This window comes from Bufo gargarizans, chromosome 7 (assembly GCF_014858855.1).
Source record: "Bufo gargarizans isolate SCDJY-AF-19 chromosome 7, ASM1485885v1, whole genome shotgun sequence".
NCBI classification, from domain to species: domain Eukaryota; kingdom Metazoa; phylum Chordata; class Amphibia; order Anura; family Bufonidae; genus Bufo; species Bufo gargarizans.
In genome coordinates, this window is record NC_058086.1 from 90,229,312 (window position 1) to 90,251,055 (window position 21,744).

A 21,744-nucleotide genomic window follows, 5' to 3' on the forward strand; every position below is an offset into this window, starting at 1 on the left:
AGAACATCCACTATACAATGTGTGGTGCTGTGCTTGGTAAGCTGCAAGGAGACCGCGGCCTCTTCCAATAGCTGATTGGTGGGAATGCTGGGAGTTGGACCACCACCAATCACATATTGATAACCTATCCTAAGGATATACCATCAAAAGTAAACTCCCACAAAACCCCTTTAAGAAATTATCTCAGAATATTGTACCTAAAAATACACGATAAAGGCTGGAAATTCATGATGATACCTGCATTTGAGCATCTGCTGAGGCTGTACCCTGAAGTCCAATTTGCCTCCATGACTTTTGGGGATGTGCCTGTACTAAGACTCACCCGTTGAAGTCTGAGACATCGAGGGTCAATTGTAACTCTGTCAATTATAAATCCTAAGTATTTTCAAACTTGATTTAGATTGGTTGTTTTCAGCATTAGTTTAATCTCTTGATTATTTGATCCTGCTGGTGACAATTACTATTAGTTCAGTTGAAATCTACATTATGCTATCTACAAATACATTAAACAGAAAAAATAAGCAGCCCCTATTAGATCAGCTACGTTCCTATGATTTTTACTACAAAGTATGAACATCAAGTAGATTAAATGGCAGGAAACATTTGCTAAACATGTACCAAATAATGTTACTGTTTCTAAGCTTATTTACTAAGGAACTGTCTATATGATTTCATCAGTTTCTAAATCTTCATTATTCTAAGGCAGATACTATCAGTAAACTTACAGAAATACTTTCATTAAAAAAGCTTTAGCTGCAAAAGTCCTTACAGTATAGCCTGGCCAGTACAGCAGCATTTTGCATAGGTTTCTTTCTATTTGTAGTGGAATGCTGGGTATTTAGTACTTGGTTCCATTTCAGATTTGTACATTATGATTGATGTAATCTATTTTATAAGAATTACACAGGTTGTGTGCAGAGATGAGAATCCATGCTGAAATATTAATTGACATTTTTTTCTTTTCTTCCAGGGAGAGTAAGAGTTGAAGATGAGGCCTACAGAAGCCTGCTACGTCTTAAAAATCAGCCTCTTGATTCTTTTCTATGTTGGCTGCTTTGCCCAGAAACATCCCAGTATGGACATTGCAGTAATCTTGGTAGGCACCTCAGACGAGGTAGCCATCAAAGATGTTCACGAAAAAGATGACTTCCACAATTTGTCAGTGACACCAAGGGTGGCTTTGGTAACTATGAATGAATCTGACCCTAAGAGTATCATCACACGAATCTGTGACCTCATGTCTGACAAGAAGGTTCAAGGGGTCGTATTTGGTGATGACACTGACCAAGAAGCTATTGCTCAAATTTTGGACTTCATTTCTGCTCAGACCCTCACTCCCATCCTAGGCATTCATGGTGGATCATCAATGATTATGGCTGATAAGGTACAGTACACAATGTCTCTTTGTTATTATCCTAAATACAGCTAGATATATTACGATGACACCAATGAAAAGTTGTTGTTACTGTTGTAATATGAACCCGTTGAAGTGTAGGATCGACCTTTGCCTTTTAGGAGTTCTTCAGTTGCTTTTTAGCTACTGTATAGTGTCAGTGGAAGCAATTAGTAATAGTACATGCTGTTAACGCTGTAGTGAGATGCTAAGGAGCAACTGACATCATCTTGTATCAACCTTCAACAATGCTCTTAGGCAGTACTGGAAGAGGTTATTCCAAACCTGGACCGAGCGTCACATCATTGGTTCACTATCATTTATACAGCGACTTCTTCAGTCAGACGCAGCTTATTCTCCATGATCAGGGCATGATAATGTTTGGAGAAATAATATTGGAGACAGTTTTGTTCACATGTGCAGTAGCCGTGTTGATTTTGTCATTAGGCATAACATTGTCTGGCCATAGATATTAGATAACTCTGGTTCAGCTGACAGTTATCTCTCCTTCTACACATGAACACTTGGCTCGGCTGAGCATGCATGTGTTCTTGATAGGGAGAGTGGAGTCAGCCACTGCCAGAGCCATCTGGGGGCGACAGCTTATCTCTCAAGAACAAATTGCTAGAGCATATTGAACTCTCACAGCCTGATCATTCTCTCCCTCGACTTCTGGAGGCCCTATAAACTCTGGATGGCTGACAGGCCTCAGCTGATGCATGACCAGCTTTATGTTTACAGTACATCACCCTGTGTGTTCTGCTGCTTTCCCAAAGCATTGTAGGCTAAATGCCCTCGGTATGGCAGTGTGCAAATGAACCTGTCACCACAAAATGCAATGCAATCAGAAAGCACCATGTTATAGACCAGGAGGAGCTGAGCAGATTGATATATAGCTTTGTGGGAAAATATTCAGTAAATTCCTGTAATATATACATTTATATTAGGGATGAGCGAATTTCATATTTTGAAATTCGTTTTCGGTTCGTGTTGTGGTATTTACTGAATTGCGTTATGGATTCCGTTAATGCATAAGGGAATGCCTTTATACATACAGTGCTATTAATCACTGACACACCTCCCCTGTACCAATAGATATAAAATACAGGTTTACTCAGCTTCTCCTGCTATATAGCATGTTGTTTTCAGTGTGCATTGCACTTTATAGTGCACAAATTAAACAGTTGAAAAAGACCTTGAAAAAATGCATTTACATTGGCATTATCAAATGAATTATCAGGAACGAAAGATCGTATTAGCCTGTGTCAATGTGCCACTGATCACCCAACAAACAAGCAAACGCAGTCGCGATCATTCATCCCCATACAGAGCAGATGACTGATGGATGTAAGTGCAGCTAATGAGTGAGCTGTAATACTCATTCCCTATCACTGCCCCTTATATTGGCTTATGTAAATGGTGTCCCGTTCCCGTATTGCGGACCGCATTTGCGGATCCGCAATACGGGAACGGGACACCAATGGTCGTGTGAACGAGCCCTTAGTCTGTAAGGCCTTTTTCACACATCAATGTTTTCCTTCAGTGATTGTGAACCAAAACCAAATGCGGGTCAAAAACATAAAACAGGTGCAAATCGTTCCCTTATACCTTATCTCTGTGTAGCCTCCATTCCTGGTTTTGGCAACAATAACTGATAGATATCACTGACCAAAACACTGAAGTGTGAATAAGGCAAGTATTAGGCCCGTTTCACACGGGTGAGTATTCCGCGAGGGTGCAATGTGTGACGTGAATGCATTGTACCCGCACTGAATCCTGACCCATTCATTTCAATGGGGCTGTGCACATGAGCAATGTTTTTCATGCATCACTGGTGCGTTGCGTGAAAATCGCAGCATGTATACAGCTGCGTGAAAATCGCAGCATGTATATTCAGCGTTTTTCACGCAACGCAGGCCTCATAGAAATTAATAGGGCTGCGTGAAAATCGCATTGGCAAGCAAGTGCGGATGCGGTGCGGTTTTCACGCGTGGTTGCTAAGGAGACGAGGGATGAGCAACCCGGGACTCCATTTACTTTATTATTTTCCATTGGTTATAATGGAAAATAATAGCATTCTTTAATACAGAATGCAAAGTCCAATGTCAATTGAGGGTTAAAAAATAATAAAAACATTACTTACCCCATCCACTTGATCATGCAGCCGGGATCCTCTTCTGCAAAAGGACCTTTGCTGACGTCATCGCGCTCACCATGTGTCAAAACCGACTAAAATTGCCTACTCGCACGATATTACCTGAATGCACCTGCATCGCATCCGGTCCTCACCCGCGACGCCCGTGTGAAAGGGGCCTTAAACTGTGCTTGATGATGGTCAATCAGTGTTGCATCTCCCCCAATCAACACTGATAGGGTAAAGAAATGCAGAAAACCTCCACCTGTGAGGTCCTTGCGCGCACTCTCATATTTGCCAATATACGGGCACCGGCCGCTTGTGAAATGTATCACGGATGCAGACCCATTCACTTCAATAGATCCGCAATCTGGAAGATGTGGAATGGAGGCATGGAGCTGAATGCCATGGAAGTGCTACAGAGCGCTTCTCCGGCATTTCGGTCCATGCCTCCGCACTGCAAAAAAATAGAACATGCTCTATTTTTTTGCAGTACAGATGGATCGTGGACCCATTCAAATTGAATGAGTCTGCACCCGTCAGGCCTGCACGGTGGGTGCTCGATGCGATCCCCAATGCATGGCATGGCCGGCACACGTTCCTGTGCATGAGGCCTAACCATGCATGGTAATGATGGAGGAGCCTAGTGATTTTATGATACTTTTTGCTCCATTCCCTTGTGTTACTACTCCCTAGTGATTCTACTATGGTCCAGTTTATCCAGTGCACAATGGGCCGCATTTCTAAGATATAGAAGAAACCGCAGCACTCTCCTGTCTTCAATTCAGTGGAATTTATTTTACCAGCAAAAAAAATGCTGAATTGAAGACAGGAGAGTGCTGCGGTTTCTTCTATATGACGCATCCAAGGGGGAACTTCTGACTGGCTCCCAACACGGCTGGCACCACCACAAGATAAGACTTAAATTTTTTGTTGTGCTGCTATACGCATTTTTTCCGCATTTCTGAAAACCAGTGCAGAACCTGAAGTTTTGCCCTTAGTAACCAATGACATCACTGGATTCATTTTTCCAGAGCAAGTTTGAAAATTGAAAACAAGTGATCTGATTAGTTGCCAAGGGCAACTCCTCTGCACTAGTTTTCATAAATAAGGCTTACACTATTCTTTCTCACATGATTTAGTCTATGTGTAAGAAGTACTGAATTCCTTTATGTGTTTCCTCTAGTCCAACCTGCGACCCTCCAGCTGTTGCAAAACTACAACTCCCAGCATGCCTGGACAGTGTGTGTAGTTTCTTTAATGGTTTTTTTTGCATAGTGTTTTTATACCAATGTATTCCCCCATCCTGCACCACAGTAAGTTACATTACAGGGGGTACATACTTTCTAATACAAAAGCACAAGGCATACAATACATTACTTTAATACTTAAAGAGGTTGTGCCACCAAACACATTTTACATTTTTAAACCAGTTCCTTGATCGGCAAACTTTTGTAATTGCATGTAATTAAAAATATTGTATATACACTGAGCTATTTAATAGAATCTATCTTTATAATGACACCTACTGGTTGTTCTTTTCCTTATTTTTTGTCCACCTCATTGAGGTGGTTGCACATGCTCAGTTTAGATCTTCACCTGTCACCAGCCATATCTTAGAAGCTGTGGGCATTTATAGAGAAAGATTACAACAGAAGGGACACACCCTCTGGGCTGGGGAAATCTCTGGGTCCATGTGAGGTACAAGGCTGGTTTGGGCATTGTCAGAAAGGTATTGCCATGCACTATATGAGTTCTCATATTATTATTTTTACATCAGTTATGGCATGACCCCTTTAAGCTACAGCTACGCAGCATGTGTCACAGCTAAGCTCACTATGTAGCCTAGCTTTACTGCTGGACAGTCACTTTTCTTTAAGTACCTGTCTGTGAAAAGTACATTTCTGTATAGGCCTTTTAAACCTTTTGTATAGTACCCAGTACATTAAAGGGCATCTGTCAGCAGTTTTGTACCGATGAAACTGGCTGACCTGTTGCATGTGTGCTTGGCAGATGAGGCCATCTGAGTTGGTCCCGTGTTCATATGTGCCCGCATTGCTGCTCTGCAACTGCCCTCCACTGTGGTTGACAGGCTTTATGATATTTTCACTACCTGGCTCTGTTAATCAAAGTGGAGAGGGTGTGGCAGTTGCAGAGAGAGCAGAGCTTCTAGGAGTAACAGCAACGCCCCCGTTGCTCCTAAAGTTTAATTTGCATATATTAAAACTGTTCTCAGCAATGCGGGCACATATGACCATGGGACCAACACAGATGCCTTCAGCTCCCAAGTGCACTTGTAACAGGTCAGTCAGTTTCATAGATACAAAGCTGCTGACGGATGCCCTTTAAATGCAAAGCTATTAATGCTGTATATTTGCTTTCTTTGATAAGTTCCTGTTCTGAGCCATCACATGCGCATACTGTAAGTAGCATACTAATGTGTATTCTCATACAGAATTTTTTTGTGTCCCTAAATGTTCCTCTTTGCTCCCACACCAAGATATAAAGTACCTTCCTAACTACTTCATGCAAATCGTCAGTATGAAGTCACTGCAAGCAGGTTCTCCGAGTTTCTTCTTTGAGAATTGATAAAAGAGACCAATTATACCAAATAGCTTGGTAACAAGTGTTCCACACAAGCCCGGGTTACATTTCCTTCATATTTGACAACTAAACAGCTGCTTCTTATACAGAATTTCACAGACGGTATCTTTTGTGATGATTGCAAAAATGTTCTGAAATGAATGTCCTTATCCGTCTTTCAGCTGCTGGAGAATCACTTGTGCCCCCAAACCTTCAGGCTGGATTCACACACATCATTTTAGTACAATTTTCATGGCATTTCCACTGGGGTTTTTGAGCAGCTTTTGGCTTACTTTAAAAAAAATGTGGCCAAATGCTACTTTAAAGTCTATAGCAAAATATTGTAAAATCTACACAGCACTTTGTTTTTTGGTGTGTTTTTTTGCAGTTTTATGGGTCGAATGTGTTTTTTGTTTCTTGAAACCCAGCCCTAGGTATGATGTTTTTCTCTGGCATTTCTCCATAGGCTCCGAATCAAACTGGTCCACGGGGGAACAAATATATCCCTCAGTGCTCCCTTGAGCAAGTTGGGCCTTAGTCCTCTACCCCCTGCAGAAGCAGGACATGGCACAGTACACTGACTGCACTCCATACAGATAGGCAGGGGACAGCATCTCTGCCAGCCTGTTATATAACAAACTACCCAGTTTATTATCATAGATGCATCAGATGACTGAGATGATTCTAGGTACAGAGGCACAAAAGCCAGTATCTTCTATCCGCATGGACCCACCTTCTCAAATTTGCACCAGGGATCCCCATAATCAATCATCTTGTAGCATCTTGCTGCTGCCTGCAGGTGTGTGGGGAGGTAATGTTTGCATCATTGGGCGCCAAGAATGAATTTTACTGGTGGACCCTAGGCCCCCAATCTGACACTGCATAGAATTCTCTGTAGGGCTTGGAGTGGAGTGGAATATGCCTGTGAATGTTCTCATCCATCCAGGTTATGGTATAACAGTAGCAATAAGTCAGTTGCTCTGTCTTATTACTACTGACATGTAGAATATAAAATAAAGAAGACCATCAAAAACATTTCTAAAAACTTCCATTAAAACACTGGACCTATATTGTTGTTTTTTTTTCTGAAGGAGCCCTAATGGCTGCAATCACACATCTACACTGAACAAAAATATAAACGCGACACTTTCGGTTTTGCTCCCATTTTGCATAAGCTGAACGCAAAGATCTGAAACATTTTCTACATACACGAAAGACCCATTACTCTCAAATATTGTTCACAAATCTGTCTAAGTGAGCACTTCTCCTTTGTCGAGATAATCCATCCCACGTCACAGGTGTGGCATATCAAGGTGTTGATTAGACAGCATGAATATTGCACAGGCGTGCCTTAGACTACCCACAATTAAAGGCCACTCTGAAATGTTCCGTTTGATCACACAGCACAATGCCACAGATGTCGCAACGTTTCAGGGAGCGTGCAATTTGTATGCTGACTGCAGGAAAGTCTACCAAAGCTGTCGCCCGTGCAATGAATGTTCATTTTTCTAACATAAGCCGTCTCCAAAGGCGTTTCAAAGAATTTGGCAGTACTTCCAACTTGCCTCTCAACCGCAGACCAAGTGTAACCACACCAGCCCAGGACCTCCACATCCAGCATGTTCACCTCCATGATCGTCTGAGACCAGCCACTCGACAGCTGCAGCAACAATTGGTTTGTATAACCAAAGACTCTCTGCACAAACTGTCAGAAACCGTCTCAGGGAAGCTCATCTGCATGCTCATCGTCCTCATCGGGGTCTTGACCTGACTGCAGTTCGTGGTCGTAACCGACTTGAGTGGGCAAATGCTCACATTCAATGGCGTCTGGCACGTTGGAGAGGCATTCTGTTCACGGATGAGTCTCCGTTTTCACTTTTCAGGGCAGATGGCAGACAGCGTGTGTGGCGTCGTGTGGTTGAGCGGTTTGCTGACGTCAACGTTGTGGATCGAGTGGCCCATGGTGGCAGTGGGGTTAGTGTGGTTATGTATGGGCAGGCGTATGTTATGGACAACGAACACAGGTGCATTTTATTGATGGCATTTTGAATGCACAGAGATACCGTGACGAGATACTGAGGCCCATTGTTGTGCCATTCATCCACGACCATCACCTCATGTTGAGGCATGATAATGCATGGCCCCATATTGCAAGGATCTGTAGACAATTCCTGGAAGCTGAAAACATCCCAGTTCTTGCATGGCCAGCATACTCACCGGACATGTCACCCATTGAGCATGTTTGGGATGCTCTTGATCAGCGTGTTCCAGTTCCTGCCAATATTCAGCAACTTCGCACAGCTATTGAACAGGAGTGGACCAACATTCCACAGGCCACAATCAACAACCTGATCAACTCTATGCGACAGAGATGTGTTGCACTGTGTGAGGCAAATGGTGGCCACACTAGATACTGACTGGTTTTCTGCCCCCTCCCCTCCTCCCAGTAAGGCAAAACTGTGCCCATTTCAGAGTGGCATTTTATTGTGGTCAGTCTAAGGCACACCTGTTCAATATTCATGCTGTCTAATCAGCACCTTGATATGCCACACCTGTGGGTGGGATGGATTATCTCGGCAAAGAAGTGCTCACTAACACAGATTTAGACAGATTTGTGATCAATATTTGAGAGTAATGGGTCTTTTGTGTATGTAGAAAATGTTTCAGATCATGCAAAATGGGAGCAAAACCAAAAGTGTTGCGTTTATGTTTTTGTTCAGTGTAGTTTCAAATGCAGTTTTATGAGCAATCACAGGAAGGGACATGAGACAGAACAGATATGGATCCAATTTTGGTTTTGGCTCCAAAAAATGTCATAAAGTTAAAATACCAGAGCATAACACATGATACAACTACATGATCTACACCAGTTTCAGGTAAAACATTATAATTTTATTAATAATCTCTGTTGGTGAATTGTACATTCATATGATGCGATTCAGGTGTGGTTGAGAACTACATTTGAAAACCTCCCATTGTTTTACGGCAAATTGCTGCAGTTTTGCAATACATACAGATGTGTCCACAGTTACCTTACCTCTAATTTGGTTACTGATTCCAATTTCTCATGGAATCAATTCATCAAATATCTCAACATGACACCAAATCACAGAGCACTGCATATAATGAATCAAAGGGATACTTTATTCAATACATGTAAGATAATACATTAAGAAAAAAATTATAGTGGCGGCATTATTACACAGGAATGTAAAGAACCACAATCAATTAGTTACATATCTCACATACTGACTCCTTGGTGACCACTAATCATGGCAACTGAAATATGGAATCCACATCCTATGGTAAACATCATAAACTCCCAATGGAGGACAGTGGATATACAGGAAAGAGTGAACATCCAACAAATTAGAGTCTTAATTTTAAAGTGCCAAGTGCCATAAATATAATATAGACCTCAAGAAGTACAGATAATAATAAACATACTGGTCATACTTCCATACTTCATTGGCTATACAGGATTGCCATGATTAGTGGTCACCAAGGAGTCTGTATGTGAGATATGTAACTCATTGATTGTGGTTCTTGTCATTCCTGTGTAATAACGCTGCCACTTTAATTTTTTCTTAATGTATTGCCTTACATGTATTTAATAAAGTATCCCTTTGATTCATTATATGCGGTGCTCTGTGATTTGGAGTGGTGTGTCTGTTTGCTGGGCGTGGCATTTTCATTTTGATAGAGCTGTCTCTTTTTGGTGAAATATCTCAACATGGTTGCAAAACCCATTGACAGGCTGCAGTCACATGTACAATGCATTTGGAAAGCCTTCAGACTCATCACTCACTTTTTTTTTTACATTTTCCCCTATCTCCACTCAGTGCCCATAATGAGAAAGTGAAAGCAGAATTTTAGGTCTTTTGCTAATTTATTGAAGAAGAAAAACAAAATTTTGCATGGACATAAGTATTCAGACCCTTTGCTGACACTTGAAGTTTAGCTCTAGGGTATTTCTCTTCATAATCTTTAACTTTACTTTCACACTGGCGTTTTGACTTTCCGTTTGTGAGATCCGTTCAGGGATCTCACAAGCGGTCCAAAACGGATCAGTTTTGCCCTAATGCATTCTGAATGGATAAGGATCCGCTCAGAATGCATCAGTTTGCCTCCGCTCAGTCTCCATTCCGCTCTGGAGGCAGACACCAAAACGTTGCTTTCACTGACACAATATGGCACAATAGAAAACTGAACGGTCCCGAAATTGACTTTCAATAGTGTTCAAGACGGATTATGTTACAGATAATACAAACAGATCCGTTCCTAATGGATGCTTGTGGTTGTATTATCACGACAGATCCGCACCAAACGCGAGTGTGAAAGTCGCCTTAGATATTTCTTAACCTTGATTGAAGTCCTCCTGTGGTAAATTCAATTGATTGGATATAATTTAGAAAGACATAGCCCTGTCTGTATAAGGTCTCAAAGCTGACAATACATATCAGAGCAAAAAACTAGCCATGAAGAGGAAAGAACCTCCTTCTTACCTGTTTTATGCTTGTGTGAAGCAATAAAGAAAGAACCGAACTGAACTGGTGAGTGCCGTCTCAGATCTTCATATTTGCACTGCCCAATAAAGCCCTTGCAGTGAAGCATAAGGTGGCAGCATCATGCTGTGAGGATGGTATTCAGGAGCTGGGACAGGGTGACTGATAAGAAAGCTGAATGGAGCAAAGCACTTAATGAAAACCTGATCCAGAGTGCTCTGGACCTCAAACTTTCACCTTCACAAGAAAATGATGCCAAGCAGAGCTCAGACAACACAGGAATAACTTAGGTCAACTCTGTGAATGTTCTTGAGTGGCCCAACCAGAGCACTGACCTAAACCCAATTGAACATCTCTCCAGAGACCTGAAAATGGCTGTCCACCAACGGCGCCCATCCAACCTGACTGATCGCAGAATGGTAGAAAATCCCCAAATCCATGTGTAAATCTTGTGGCATTATACCCTAGAAGACTGAAGGCTGGAATCACTGCCAAAGTCTGAGTAAAGATATAAATAGATAAAATATCCCAGGGCGCAAGAATCCAGTCCAGATAGTAATAGTAAATAGACACGTATTTATTGCAGAAGTACAACGCGTTTCGGGGAGTAGTTCCCCTTCATCAGGTACATAACACTGCATGTACCTGATGAAGGGGAACTACTCCCCGAAACGCGTTGTACTTCTGCAATAAATATGTGTCTATTTACTATTACTATCTGGACTGGATTCTTGCGCCCTGGGATATTTTATCTATTTATATCTGTATCCTACCACTTCTTGGAGACTTCAGGGATCTCCGACAAGAAGTCATCCCTCCGCGGCTGCAGATCCACCAGTGAACCGTGACTCCATCGCAGTCATTGACAAGCTTTTACTAGAGTTGTGCCTACAAATAGCACAACCACAAAAGGTGAGCCCTGTACTGGAACCATTTATTTTATCTGTCTACCAACGGTATTACCCTATGGTGCGCCCTGCTTTGTTTTTAACAGCATAAAGTAAAGTCTGAGTAAAGGCTTTAAATACTTATGTCAATGCAAGATTTTAGTTTTTCCTTTGCAATGATTAAGCAAAGATTTCTTTGCGTAAGTATGTACACGGAAATAGCTGTAAGTCATTGATAAGACGCCCCCTGTGTACAGATAAACTCAGAAATAGCAAAGATTTAAATATATAAAAAAAGTACACATTTTGCTGAATCTATTCCCACAAAACTATATATCAATCTGTTCAGCAGCTTCTGATCTCTAATGTATTTATTTAGTTTCCAAAGAAGCCTAAGAATACATTCATATGCTGAAGTTGAGTGAAAATAGGGATACTGATAAATGAATATTCTCTGCACTTACCTGCAGATTCATAATCATAATATATGCAGCTATCTTGGTTACCCACAGTCTTGGACCAAGGGTTAACCTTACGTCTCATTCACACTTCATTATTTAATCAGTATTTTTCAATCATTTTATAAACAAAAATCGAGTGTCATAAAGAAGAAGAAGAAGAAATGTAAATGATTCCATGATATATTTTCTGTGATGAAAAACACTGATCAAATACTGGAGTTATTAAAACCTTATGGCTCATTCACACTTGCACTTGAAAATAGGGATAAAATATGGCTAAGTGGTTTCTCTACTGTGTTTCCATCTTACATCAGTTAAGTTCTGTATTGTGTTCCGAGTTGTTCCTTTTTTGTATCCGACACGTCAGAGTTCCAGGGCATGAATTTCACGATGATTTGCTCTGCATGTGCGATAATAGCATTTACAGTGTAGGAAAAAGCGGCCGTTCACATGCTCTGTATAGATGGAGGTTGGGCCTTAGTATAGTTTCCTCTAGTGGGTCGCAGTCCGGTACTGGGTTTATAGTGTTTTATGCAGTCTTCCACAGTAGAATAACCGACTTTATATGTGCTGTATGTGTACTTTAAGCATTTTCCTTTCAGGTCCAACTGGACGGCTTTCATAGGAGCAGTGATCCCTCAAGTTACAATGGCCTCAGGATACAATATTTTAAATCTACAGTACAATGATCTTTTCTGGGCCTTTGTAAGTTGAAACAAGACTTAACATACAAAGTTTCAGGCTCAGATCCAACCAATCAGAATGGGCATTTAACTGAAAATGACAGCTCCTCTGTAGTAATGCATGTTCTGGTGAACGGCGGCTTCATTTTATTTTTCTGGTACATGTATGTACCATGCAAGACCCTGAAGAAGCTCCTGCCCTCACCTTAGAAAGTGATTAAAGGCTTCCAGCATTTATTCCTGTATGTTTTGCTTAAAGACATGGTTTATAGGTCTTGGTTTTCTATTTTTCTTAAAACTTCACCTTTTCACATTTTGGGATGGCAGTTTTAGGTTTTGGAATCAATTACTGATTTTCCATAGAGTTATATGGTTTACAATGGTTTCAACTTACAATGGTTGTCCCAGAACCAATTCATATTGTAGCTTGAATTTAGAAAACTATTGTGATTATAACTTTTCTTGGTCACGAATTCTATAATTTTCTACACACTTTAAAGGGTTTCTGTCACCTGAAAAATGGGTACTAAGCTGGCTGACATTAGTGATGTGCCAATGTCAGCTGAACAGAACTATATTAGTGCCACCTCACTGCCTGAAGCCTTTATTGAGAAAAACAAACTTGTATAATATGCTAATTAGCCTCTAGGAGCGGGAAGGGGGGCATTGCACCTAGGGGCACCTCTTTCCACGCCCTTCTTCTCTTGATTGACAGGGCCAGGCAGCGCTGCTCTCCTCCTGCCGGCCGTGTCTGCAGTGTAAATCTCGCGCCGTTCAGTATTCAGCACAGGCGCATTGAGGGAATGACGCTCAGCGGCTGCTGGCTTCCTCACTGCGCCGCGCCAAATACTTTAGGCAGTGAGATGGCACTAATATAGTTCTGTTCAGCTGACATTGGCACATCGCTAATGTCAGCCAGCTTAGTACCCCTTTTTCAGGTGACAGAAACCCTTTAACTGTTTAGGTATTTCCGTAAACCTGACCATCTGACTAATGGTTATAAAGGTAATATGCAGTAGTTATATGATAAGTAACTCCCTGTCATAAATCTGTCCTTTGGAAATCAATGCTGATCATAGTGCCCTTTGCCCCCTCCATCCCTTCTGTAGCCTTGGATAGGCCGTATTTTATAATGTATGTCTTGAAAGGTAAATTGTAGTAGAAGACAATTGGCGCCTACCTAGTAGGTCTGTACAAACACTGCATTATAATATGTTGAACACTAAACATCATTTTCCAATGCTACCTGCTTTGCATTGTACATTAACTGAACAAGGGCTGCAGGACATTTACAATTCCTTGTGGTTGCGTTACAGGCCGTTTTATGACAGCCTGTAGTTTGGAGGCCATTGTCAGGCTAAAGACTGTTTAAACATACATTGGCATAGTTCTGGTTATGCCTTAGGAGATCTTGCCATGAGGCACAAACAATTTAGAGATGAGCAAATCCATTTGAGTTGACACTCGTTCTAGCGCCTAGGTAAGACAAGTGGAGACTTTCTTCTCTGCCCTTGTCAGCAAAATGTATTCTTCCTGTTACTGTTGGTATTGCAAACACAGTCTGCACAAAGCAATTCATTCTTCTGCGCTCACAACTTAGCGTCTCCCATGCATACAAAATGCAGTGTTCATATTGAAAGGAAGCGAAGGTCATTCCGACTGACAAGGATTCGTATTCATTTATCGTGCGTGCTGCTACACAGCTGTCAGAGATTTTTATTTTAGGAGCTGGACTGTGCAGGCTTTTGTCACCAGCTGTTTCTGCAAAGTCAAATTCCACAGTGCAGCCAGACATACGTATTTCTACAGGAGACTGCCTACAGTCAAGACATGTTAAATCAGAAGACCTAAAGCAACCCTAACAGTGTACAGGACAGCGAGTGCCCAATGTGAACTGAGCTCAAACATATCAGCTATAAGCATCACCACAATTTCATTATTAAAGGGGTTTTCCCAGATTTTAGGATAGGTCATCAATATCAGATTGGTGGGGGTCTGACACCTGGCACCCCCGCAGATCAACTGGTTGAAGAGAAGGCCACGCTCCATGTGAACGCAGCATTCCCTTCATTGTTTTCTTGCTCAACATCGACATTGCAGCAGTGAGCAGGTGTAATTACAAGAAGCCGTCCCATTCACTTCTATGGGACAGCTGATTCCTATTAAAGTGTATAGGAGGGCATGGCGAGGGTGGAGAGGGGGTGAGGCCAGTGGTCCCAGCATATTTATCTTCTTGTACACTAGTTTTCAGGTGTAAGAGAAGACGGAAATCTACAGCAGCACAGACTGCTGGAAGATGTGTGGAATTTATGATGAGGCATAGCCTCCAGCAGTGCACAGGGATGTCATAGACTGGCGTAAAATGGTGGTCTATGATACATTTACTTACACTATTAGTCATTTCCAAGACCTCTGTCATATCAATGACTCCAAAATGTCCACAAAGTCCTCTAGAATAATCAATCAGCAGATTTTAAAATAGAACATTTTAGAAATCCATAGAAATTCCATAAAACTAAAAATGGTAAAACTGGTAAAATCAGTATACCTTTCAAAAGCTACTTGTATTATCTGACAAGCAATGTCTGTTTGGTGCTACCACAGCATTGGTACCTGAACCATCTTTGTACAGATAAACCCTTCCATTAAACTCTGCTCTAATTATTCAGAGAAAGTCCCCAGAAGTCCCTCCTTTATATACAGATGTGTCCTTCCTTACATTTTTTTCAACATGTGTCCTTTCATTCCTTTCCTCCTTTCTCAACATGCTTCCTTTTTAGCTTTTCCTCTTTTCCCCAAATATTCTTCCTTTCCATTTCTTTTTTCTCAACATGTGCTTTCATACTGTCTGTTTCTTTTTTTTCTCAACATGTGTACTTTATTACCTTTTATTCTTTTCTTGACATGTTCTTACTTTTGTTACTCTTTTCTTGACTTGATTCCTTTCTTTCCTTACACCCCCTTCCTTACAATTTTTTCCCCCAACACATCCTTACCTCTCCTTGTTTTTCTATGTGTTATTCATTATCTTTCCTCTTGGCTCGAGATATCCTGAGATTAATGGGGCAAGATGACCAGCTTAAAAAGAAAAAAATTGTTTTATGATGTAGAAAATAAGACATTGAGGGACATTTATCTAGACTGACGTATCTATATGCCATATACAGATAACAGGTCGGCACTACCTTCTCGAAGTTTGCGGTGCACGTGTCAGTGGAATGGCGTCCAATCAAACAACAATGTAGTAAGAAGACCGGCACTTCGCAGGAATTTCAACCAAGGATGCAATTTATTGGTCACATATTATAGTTCCATAGTGACGTGTTTCAGCACGAATGTGCTGAAACTCGTCACTATGGAACTATAATATGTGGCCAATAAATCGTATCCTTGGTTGAAATTCCTGCGAAGTGCCGGTCTTCTTACTACATAGTATCTATATGCCAGTCTTGATCTGCCAGCACTGGCGTGAGGTGCGCCTGATTTATTAAGTGTCAGATGCCTCTTAATAAATAAGGCACATCTCTGCCCTACTATGCGTCAGATGCTGAAGTCTATGCCAGCTACAGCTATAACTTCCACCACTTTCTGGCAAAGGTTATAGTAAATTCAGCAGGCAAAGCCCCACCCCCTCCCGCAAAGTTTGCCCCTTTCCTTAGGGGCAGAATTTGCAGGAAGGGATGAGGCTTTGCCTGCCGAATTTACTATAACTTGCCAATCCTTTGGAAAAGGGCAGAGAAGCTTGAAAAGTTGCAAATTATGGTGCACATATGATGTGTGCCATAATTAGTTACTTCTTGGTGCAAACATCTTGATAAGTGCCCCAGAGAACTTTTATTTTTATTTTTATCTGAACATCTTGCACCATCTATCTCAGCCAAGAAGAAATGTAAGCAATGGTACATAATTGTGTAATCCAGCAAATACATTTTGATGTCAATCTGTGATTTGGGGCAATCTTCTAGAAATGCATGGCCTCCTAATCATAATCTGTAGGGTCGCTCTCTTTTTGAATGCTATCAGTTGTGAAGCCAGAGCTTTGATATACTGTAGCTCTTTATTTTCTTGCTGCAGGAAAAGCAACCATAAAGTTAATTTAATTTAGACACCTCCTATAAGATGATATGGTGCGCCATATACAGATTATTAGAGCAAAATGAAGATTATCTATGCTTATTGTTGCTATGTAGTGTCTGTGATCAGTTCCATTTTATGATTTCATGGCCTCTTTAATCTTTTACTACAAATGTCAGTTTGTATTTAGTCTACCCTTCATTGACCTATATCAGCTCCCTGTGCAGGGATCATAAGTGTTTCTAAAGCTGCCACAGTTCATCTTAACAGATGCAATATCTTGTTCTCAAAGCTCTCTGAATTACATTTCCTTATGCTTTTATGAATTCCTTAATATATGTAAATGTATTTTTCATGCACCTGACTATATGATACATGTAATATGCCAGTTTTTTCAGTAAATACTTTTGGCGTGCCCTGGAGGATTATGACTTTAGCCTGAAAAAAAATATTTTGATATACATTTGTATTTTGAAGAATTGGGGTAGTAGCCCATAATTCCTTGCTTATTTTTTTATTTTCATGAAATTACAGCTGACATCTGATCTTTAACACCTGACATGCAATTTGAAATAATGAAATAATTTTAGACTAATCAATCAACTGCATCATAGTATGAATGCACCAAAGAAAACTGTTGCAATATATTTTTACCTCAAGCCAAGCATGTTTCCATAGGATCAATAGAATCAGCAAAACTGGATCAATTATCTTTTTAATTAATCAAAACATAAAAGGATGACCTAGTATGACCCTCACTGTTATTTCTTTTATCCATATTACTTAATTACATACAGCATGCACAAATGATGTGTTTTATCGCTGCATTTTTTTATAGAGAATTTTTCATTGAGATATGCACTCCTACTAAATAAAATGCTGCCAGATAGAAATATTGGACTGCTGCAAGACTGCGGCATTATGCCCCAGGCAGATATGTAAATGATTACAGGTGCTTTCTACACTACCCTATACAAAGGGTCTCAGAGGCTACTTTTGGGTAGTATACCTCTTGGTGACAGATTGTTGACTGCTAGATATGCCTCTAAGATGCACTCTGAGACATTTTGCCCAGTTGACAGGCTTTGAGAAGGGGTGCGTGACTGGACTGAGAGAAGCAGGATGGTAATTTTGACAAATTGCTTGCCATCTAGGCTCTTCTGTCCCAGCTGTTAGGAGGTGTTGAGAGCAATAGTTACGTGAGGGCATGCAGATACGGTGAACAGGCTCCAGATGGCCCAGACAGACCACCAGTAGAGAGGATAGATTGATCTACTAACAAACATGAGCAGCTCCCCAATTTCATTGTCCTCCATCCAGAAACAGGTGGTGCCTTAATTACACACCCCAGTCTCAGCCATGAGCATTTGAAGATGCAGTAGGAAATTTGGTCTTATGGAGCCAGTTACATGTCCTGCCATTGACCGCCATCCACCGTCACCTTTGTTTGCAGTGGTGTAGACTGGAACTGTAACATTTTTAGGGACTAATCCAAGTTCTATTCAGGAAAACACAATGGTCGGGTTTCAGTATCAATACTTTGTGGAGAGCACTTCAGTCCTGCCATTCCTGTAGAGCAAAATCATGTCCGACTGCTTGTGTGTTGGATCTGGTGAGCCATCACATATGAAGCTAACAGCTCAGAGATATGTACAGGACATCCTGCAGGCAATTGTGTTGCCTTTCATCACAGGGTTTCCAACTGGCATTTTTCAGCCAGATAATGCTCACCCCACACACACAGCAAGGGTTTCCCAGGAATGTCTCTGCCAGATTGCAACATTTCCTTGGCCTGCCCAATGTTCGGATTTATCGCCAATCAAGGACCATCTGGGGCACCAGCTTTGGCAACCTATGAGTGTGCAGAATTTACAGGCCAACATCTGTGGCAAATGTACCTCAGGATATTGCATGGAACCTGTATGCCTCCAAGTCCAACCATATCTCAACGAGTATCCGGGCTTGAGGTGGCCCAACAGGGTATTAGACTATCTTTTCAATTCTACAGTTTCCTGTAAAAAAGTATCCTTTTGCTCTTATATTGTAATCAAACACATATATCAGTACGTTCACATATAGAACGTTTCAATCAGTTCCAACAACTCCATTATTTGTTTTGTCAATTAGTGTAATTGATAATGTATTGCTAATTGATCAGATAGTAACAGGCAAAGGGCTAAAGGCTTGTTCCTATCACTGTCTGATGCTGGGATGGCAGTGTCTATATGGATGGACAGATCCTTACTATTCTCAGTTATTATTTCCATCACTTTTGATGATAAGAATAGCACGACATGCAACAATATTCTTATTTCTAATTTACCTCAATAGAAATCCAATATAAATTAATGATGCCCAATATAAATGGATTTGATGTCATTCAAATCCATCATACCATAATTACTATCATAAAGAATAGCATAGCACAGATGTGAACAGAGTCTTAAACTAGAATACTGGCTGGTGTCTGTACACGACTTGTCTAGAATACTTTTGATTTTGAAAAGTGTCATCTTTATAGGTGATGTGTCATCCGAAAATGGCCTATTGTTTAAAAAATATATTAAACATATTTTATTTTGGTGATATTTAATTTACCTTGTCGTTATCTTTATATTTAAAGAAAAATGAAAATCCTGCAATTTTCACTCTGGCCATTAAGTGATAGTGATAGCTGACACCTATACAATGATGTAACTATAAATAACTGGGCCCAACAGTAAACTTTTGAATGGGTCCCTCCCAGCAACTTCTTCACAACCCCCTCCATCCCATGCAACCCCCACTCTTATGGCTAGTCAAGATCATTCTCTTAGACGAGGCCTGGCAGCCCCTCCATCCGTTTCCTAGAGTGTCTCTGTATATAATGTAATTTTATAATACTGTCGAGGGGCCCTGACAATAAAACCTTTTAGTCCTCTATCTAGGTGGGCCCCTTCTGAGTTTTGGCCCCAAAGCAGCTGCTTCCCCTGCTACCCCTGTAGCTACGCACCTGCAACTATATATAGTTAACACATGATCCACCATTCACAATAGGTGATGCATACAGCCTATATACTTCTCCTCACTGCACAATGACCTCTGCACTGGTAGGTCACAGAGCATGTTTAGTACACTATCTCATAGATGTCAATGAACACCTCATATCCATTTTGCCTATAGGCCATGTGGCTGCTGTAAATCTTATCTCTAAATAGTTTTAACAGCAGTTTAGGCAAGATGGTTACCTGCATCAACACATAAAGTATAGAATAAAAAACTACAATTTTAATCAATAAAATATATGTGCTACATACAAACACTGTACAATAATTTAATGTAGGAAAAATAAACTGTCCCAATGCATTTTAGAAACTCGGCAAAGCTGTTTAGGTGTGTATGGCAATGGAAAGTTGTCCAGCACTTGGAAATAAAACCATCACTTCTTTATTCCAAACAATTAAAATTCACTTCAGTTGACAGCTGTGTAATATACCACTGGAGTGAATTTTAATAGTTTGGAATAAAGAAGTGATGGCTTTATTTCTGAGTTCTGGACAACTTTTTGCGGATTCACCACGTCACTGGATCAGTACCTGTGCACCGGATTACTGCCTCCTGCTGGCTCGGCTGTTGTAAGTTGACTTCTCTGTGTATGACAAAAAGCTTGCACTGTGAATGCCACAGTAACATTCTGCAATCTCTAACTTCTTACATATGGCCAACACAGAATGATCTACCTTGTGACATGTGATGTTAAACAAAGTTATGGTCATGGTGTGGCAGGATCTGAAACACATTGCAATTGCAGGTTGTACCCTGGAGAAATTCGAGATTTTGTGTTGAAGGTAGCTGTACAAAACATTTATGGATTTTTACGAAATTATGGGCAAAGTTCAGTGATGCAGATATGCAAAACAATGAACGGTAGTACAGCTACTGACATATACTAGCACAGATATGAGGTGGCTAAAATGGGAGGTGCTGCGCATGCGTGCCTATGTACACTCCCACAATTCAGGCCACTAGAGAGCACCGCCATCACTGCTGCTGGATTTTAGGGTGGTCATAACTAGAGATGAACAAATCTTTCAAGATTTGGTTAGTTTCAGATTTGACTTATTTTTCAAACAGTTCGGTTCGGGTCCAAATCTATTCGTTCTGAACCAAAGTTGTTCCAATTGCCCTGGAAATTGGTTTATAACCCCCAAATTTCTCTATGAAAAGATCCTATCTCAAATTTTTTCATTTTCCCCGTCTGATACAGCGTCAGGTGTAACTGTATCTACTTTTATCGTTGCCACCGCAAACTGCGGTTATTTCTTTGCTGCAACTGACGGCAATTACCTCCTGCCTAGTAGTGACAGAACACTGGTGATTGCTTATTCGCTGGGTGCCGTTTTGCAAGATTTGTCCGAATTAAACCCAAAAAGATTCGGGGTTTGATTCGGTGCCTAAAAAGATCAGATATTCGGAACCAGTCTCCGAATCTGCTAATAGATTCCTCTCATTTCTGGAAAAGAGAAGTGTTTAATGAAGCTGAAAAATGATGAAATCATGCCAACAAAGGCAGCAATATGGACAATCACAATGTTACAGGGATCCGGCAACATGCTCTCCCTTCACAGCACCGCCTGCATCCCGCGCAGGTAGAGGAGCGAGGAGACGGCTGACGTCCTCGTCTTCTCCATAACCAGGGGGTGGGAAGGACTGGGCCGTGCACGCCTCCTCAGTGTTGCCATCGTCCTTCATCACCTAGACAACGAGCATCTGGGGAGCTGAGCACCGATAAGGATGAATCAGCGCTCAGCTGTGTTGAGATGTGTGATGCGAGTCACATGACTCTGGCAACGTCATGTGACTCTCCAGTTCGGGGCTATTTAAACAGGCAGCTTGCTGGCCACAGGTTGCCTGTGAAAATGCTACCCTCACCAGCATTTTTGCATATTGTGTCTTTCATGTGTTTGGACCTCGGCTTTGCTTTTGACCTCGACCCTGTGACTTCCCTGGAATTGACGTGACATCTTAGCTTCTGACTTCAGATT

General features: G+C 41.1%; 1 protein-coding gene across 1 annotated transcript in view; it reads left to right on the forward strand.

The window, feature by feature from the left end:
* The first annotated feature begins 988 nt into the window (after positions 1-988).
* The window catches only part of GRIN2B (glutamate ionotropic receptor NMDA type subunit 2B), a 551,074-nt gene continuing 530,318 nt past the window's right edge, over positions 989-21,744 (forward strand). The window contains exon 1 of the mRNA XM_044301863.1: positions 989-1,384. Within this exon, the coding sequence (XP_044157798.1) occupies positions 989-1,384 (396 nt within the window). The remainder of the gene's footprint in view (positions 1,385-21,744) is intronic.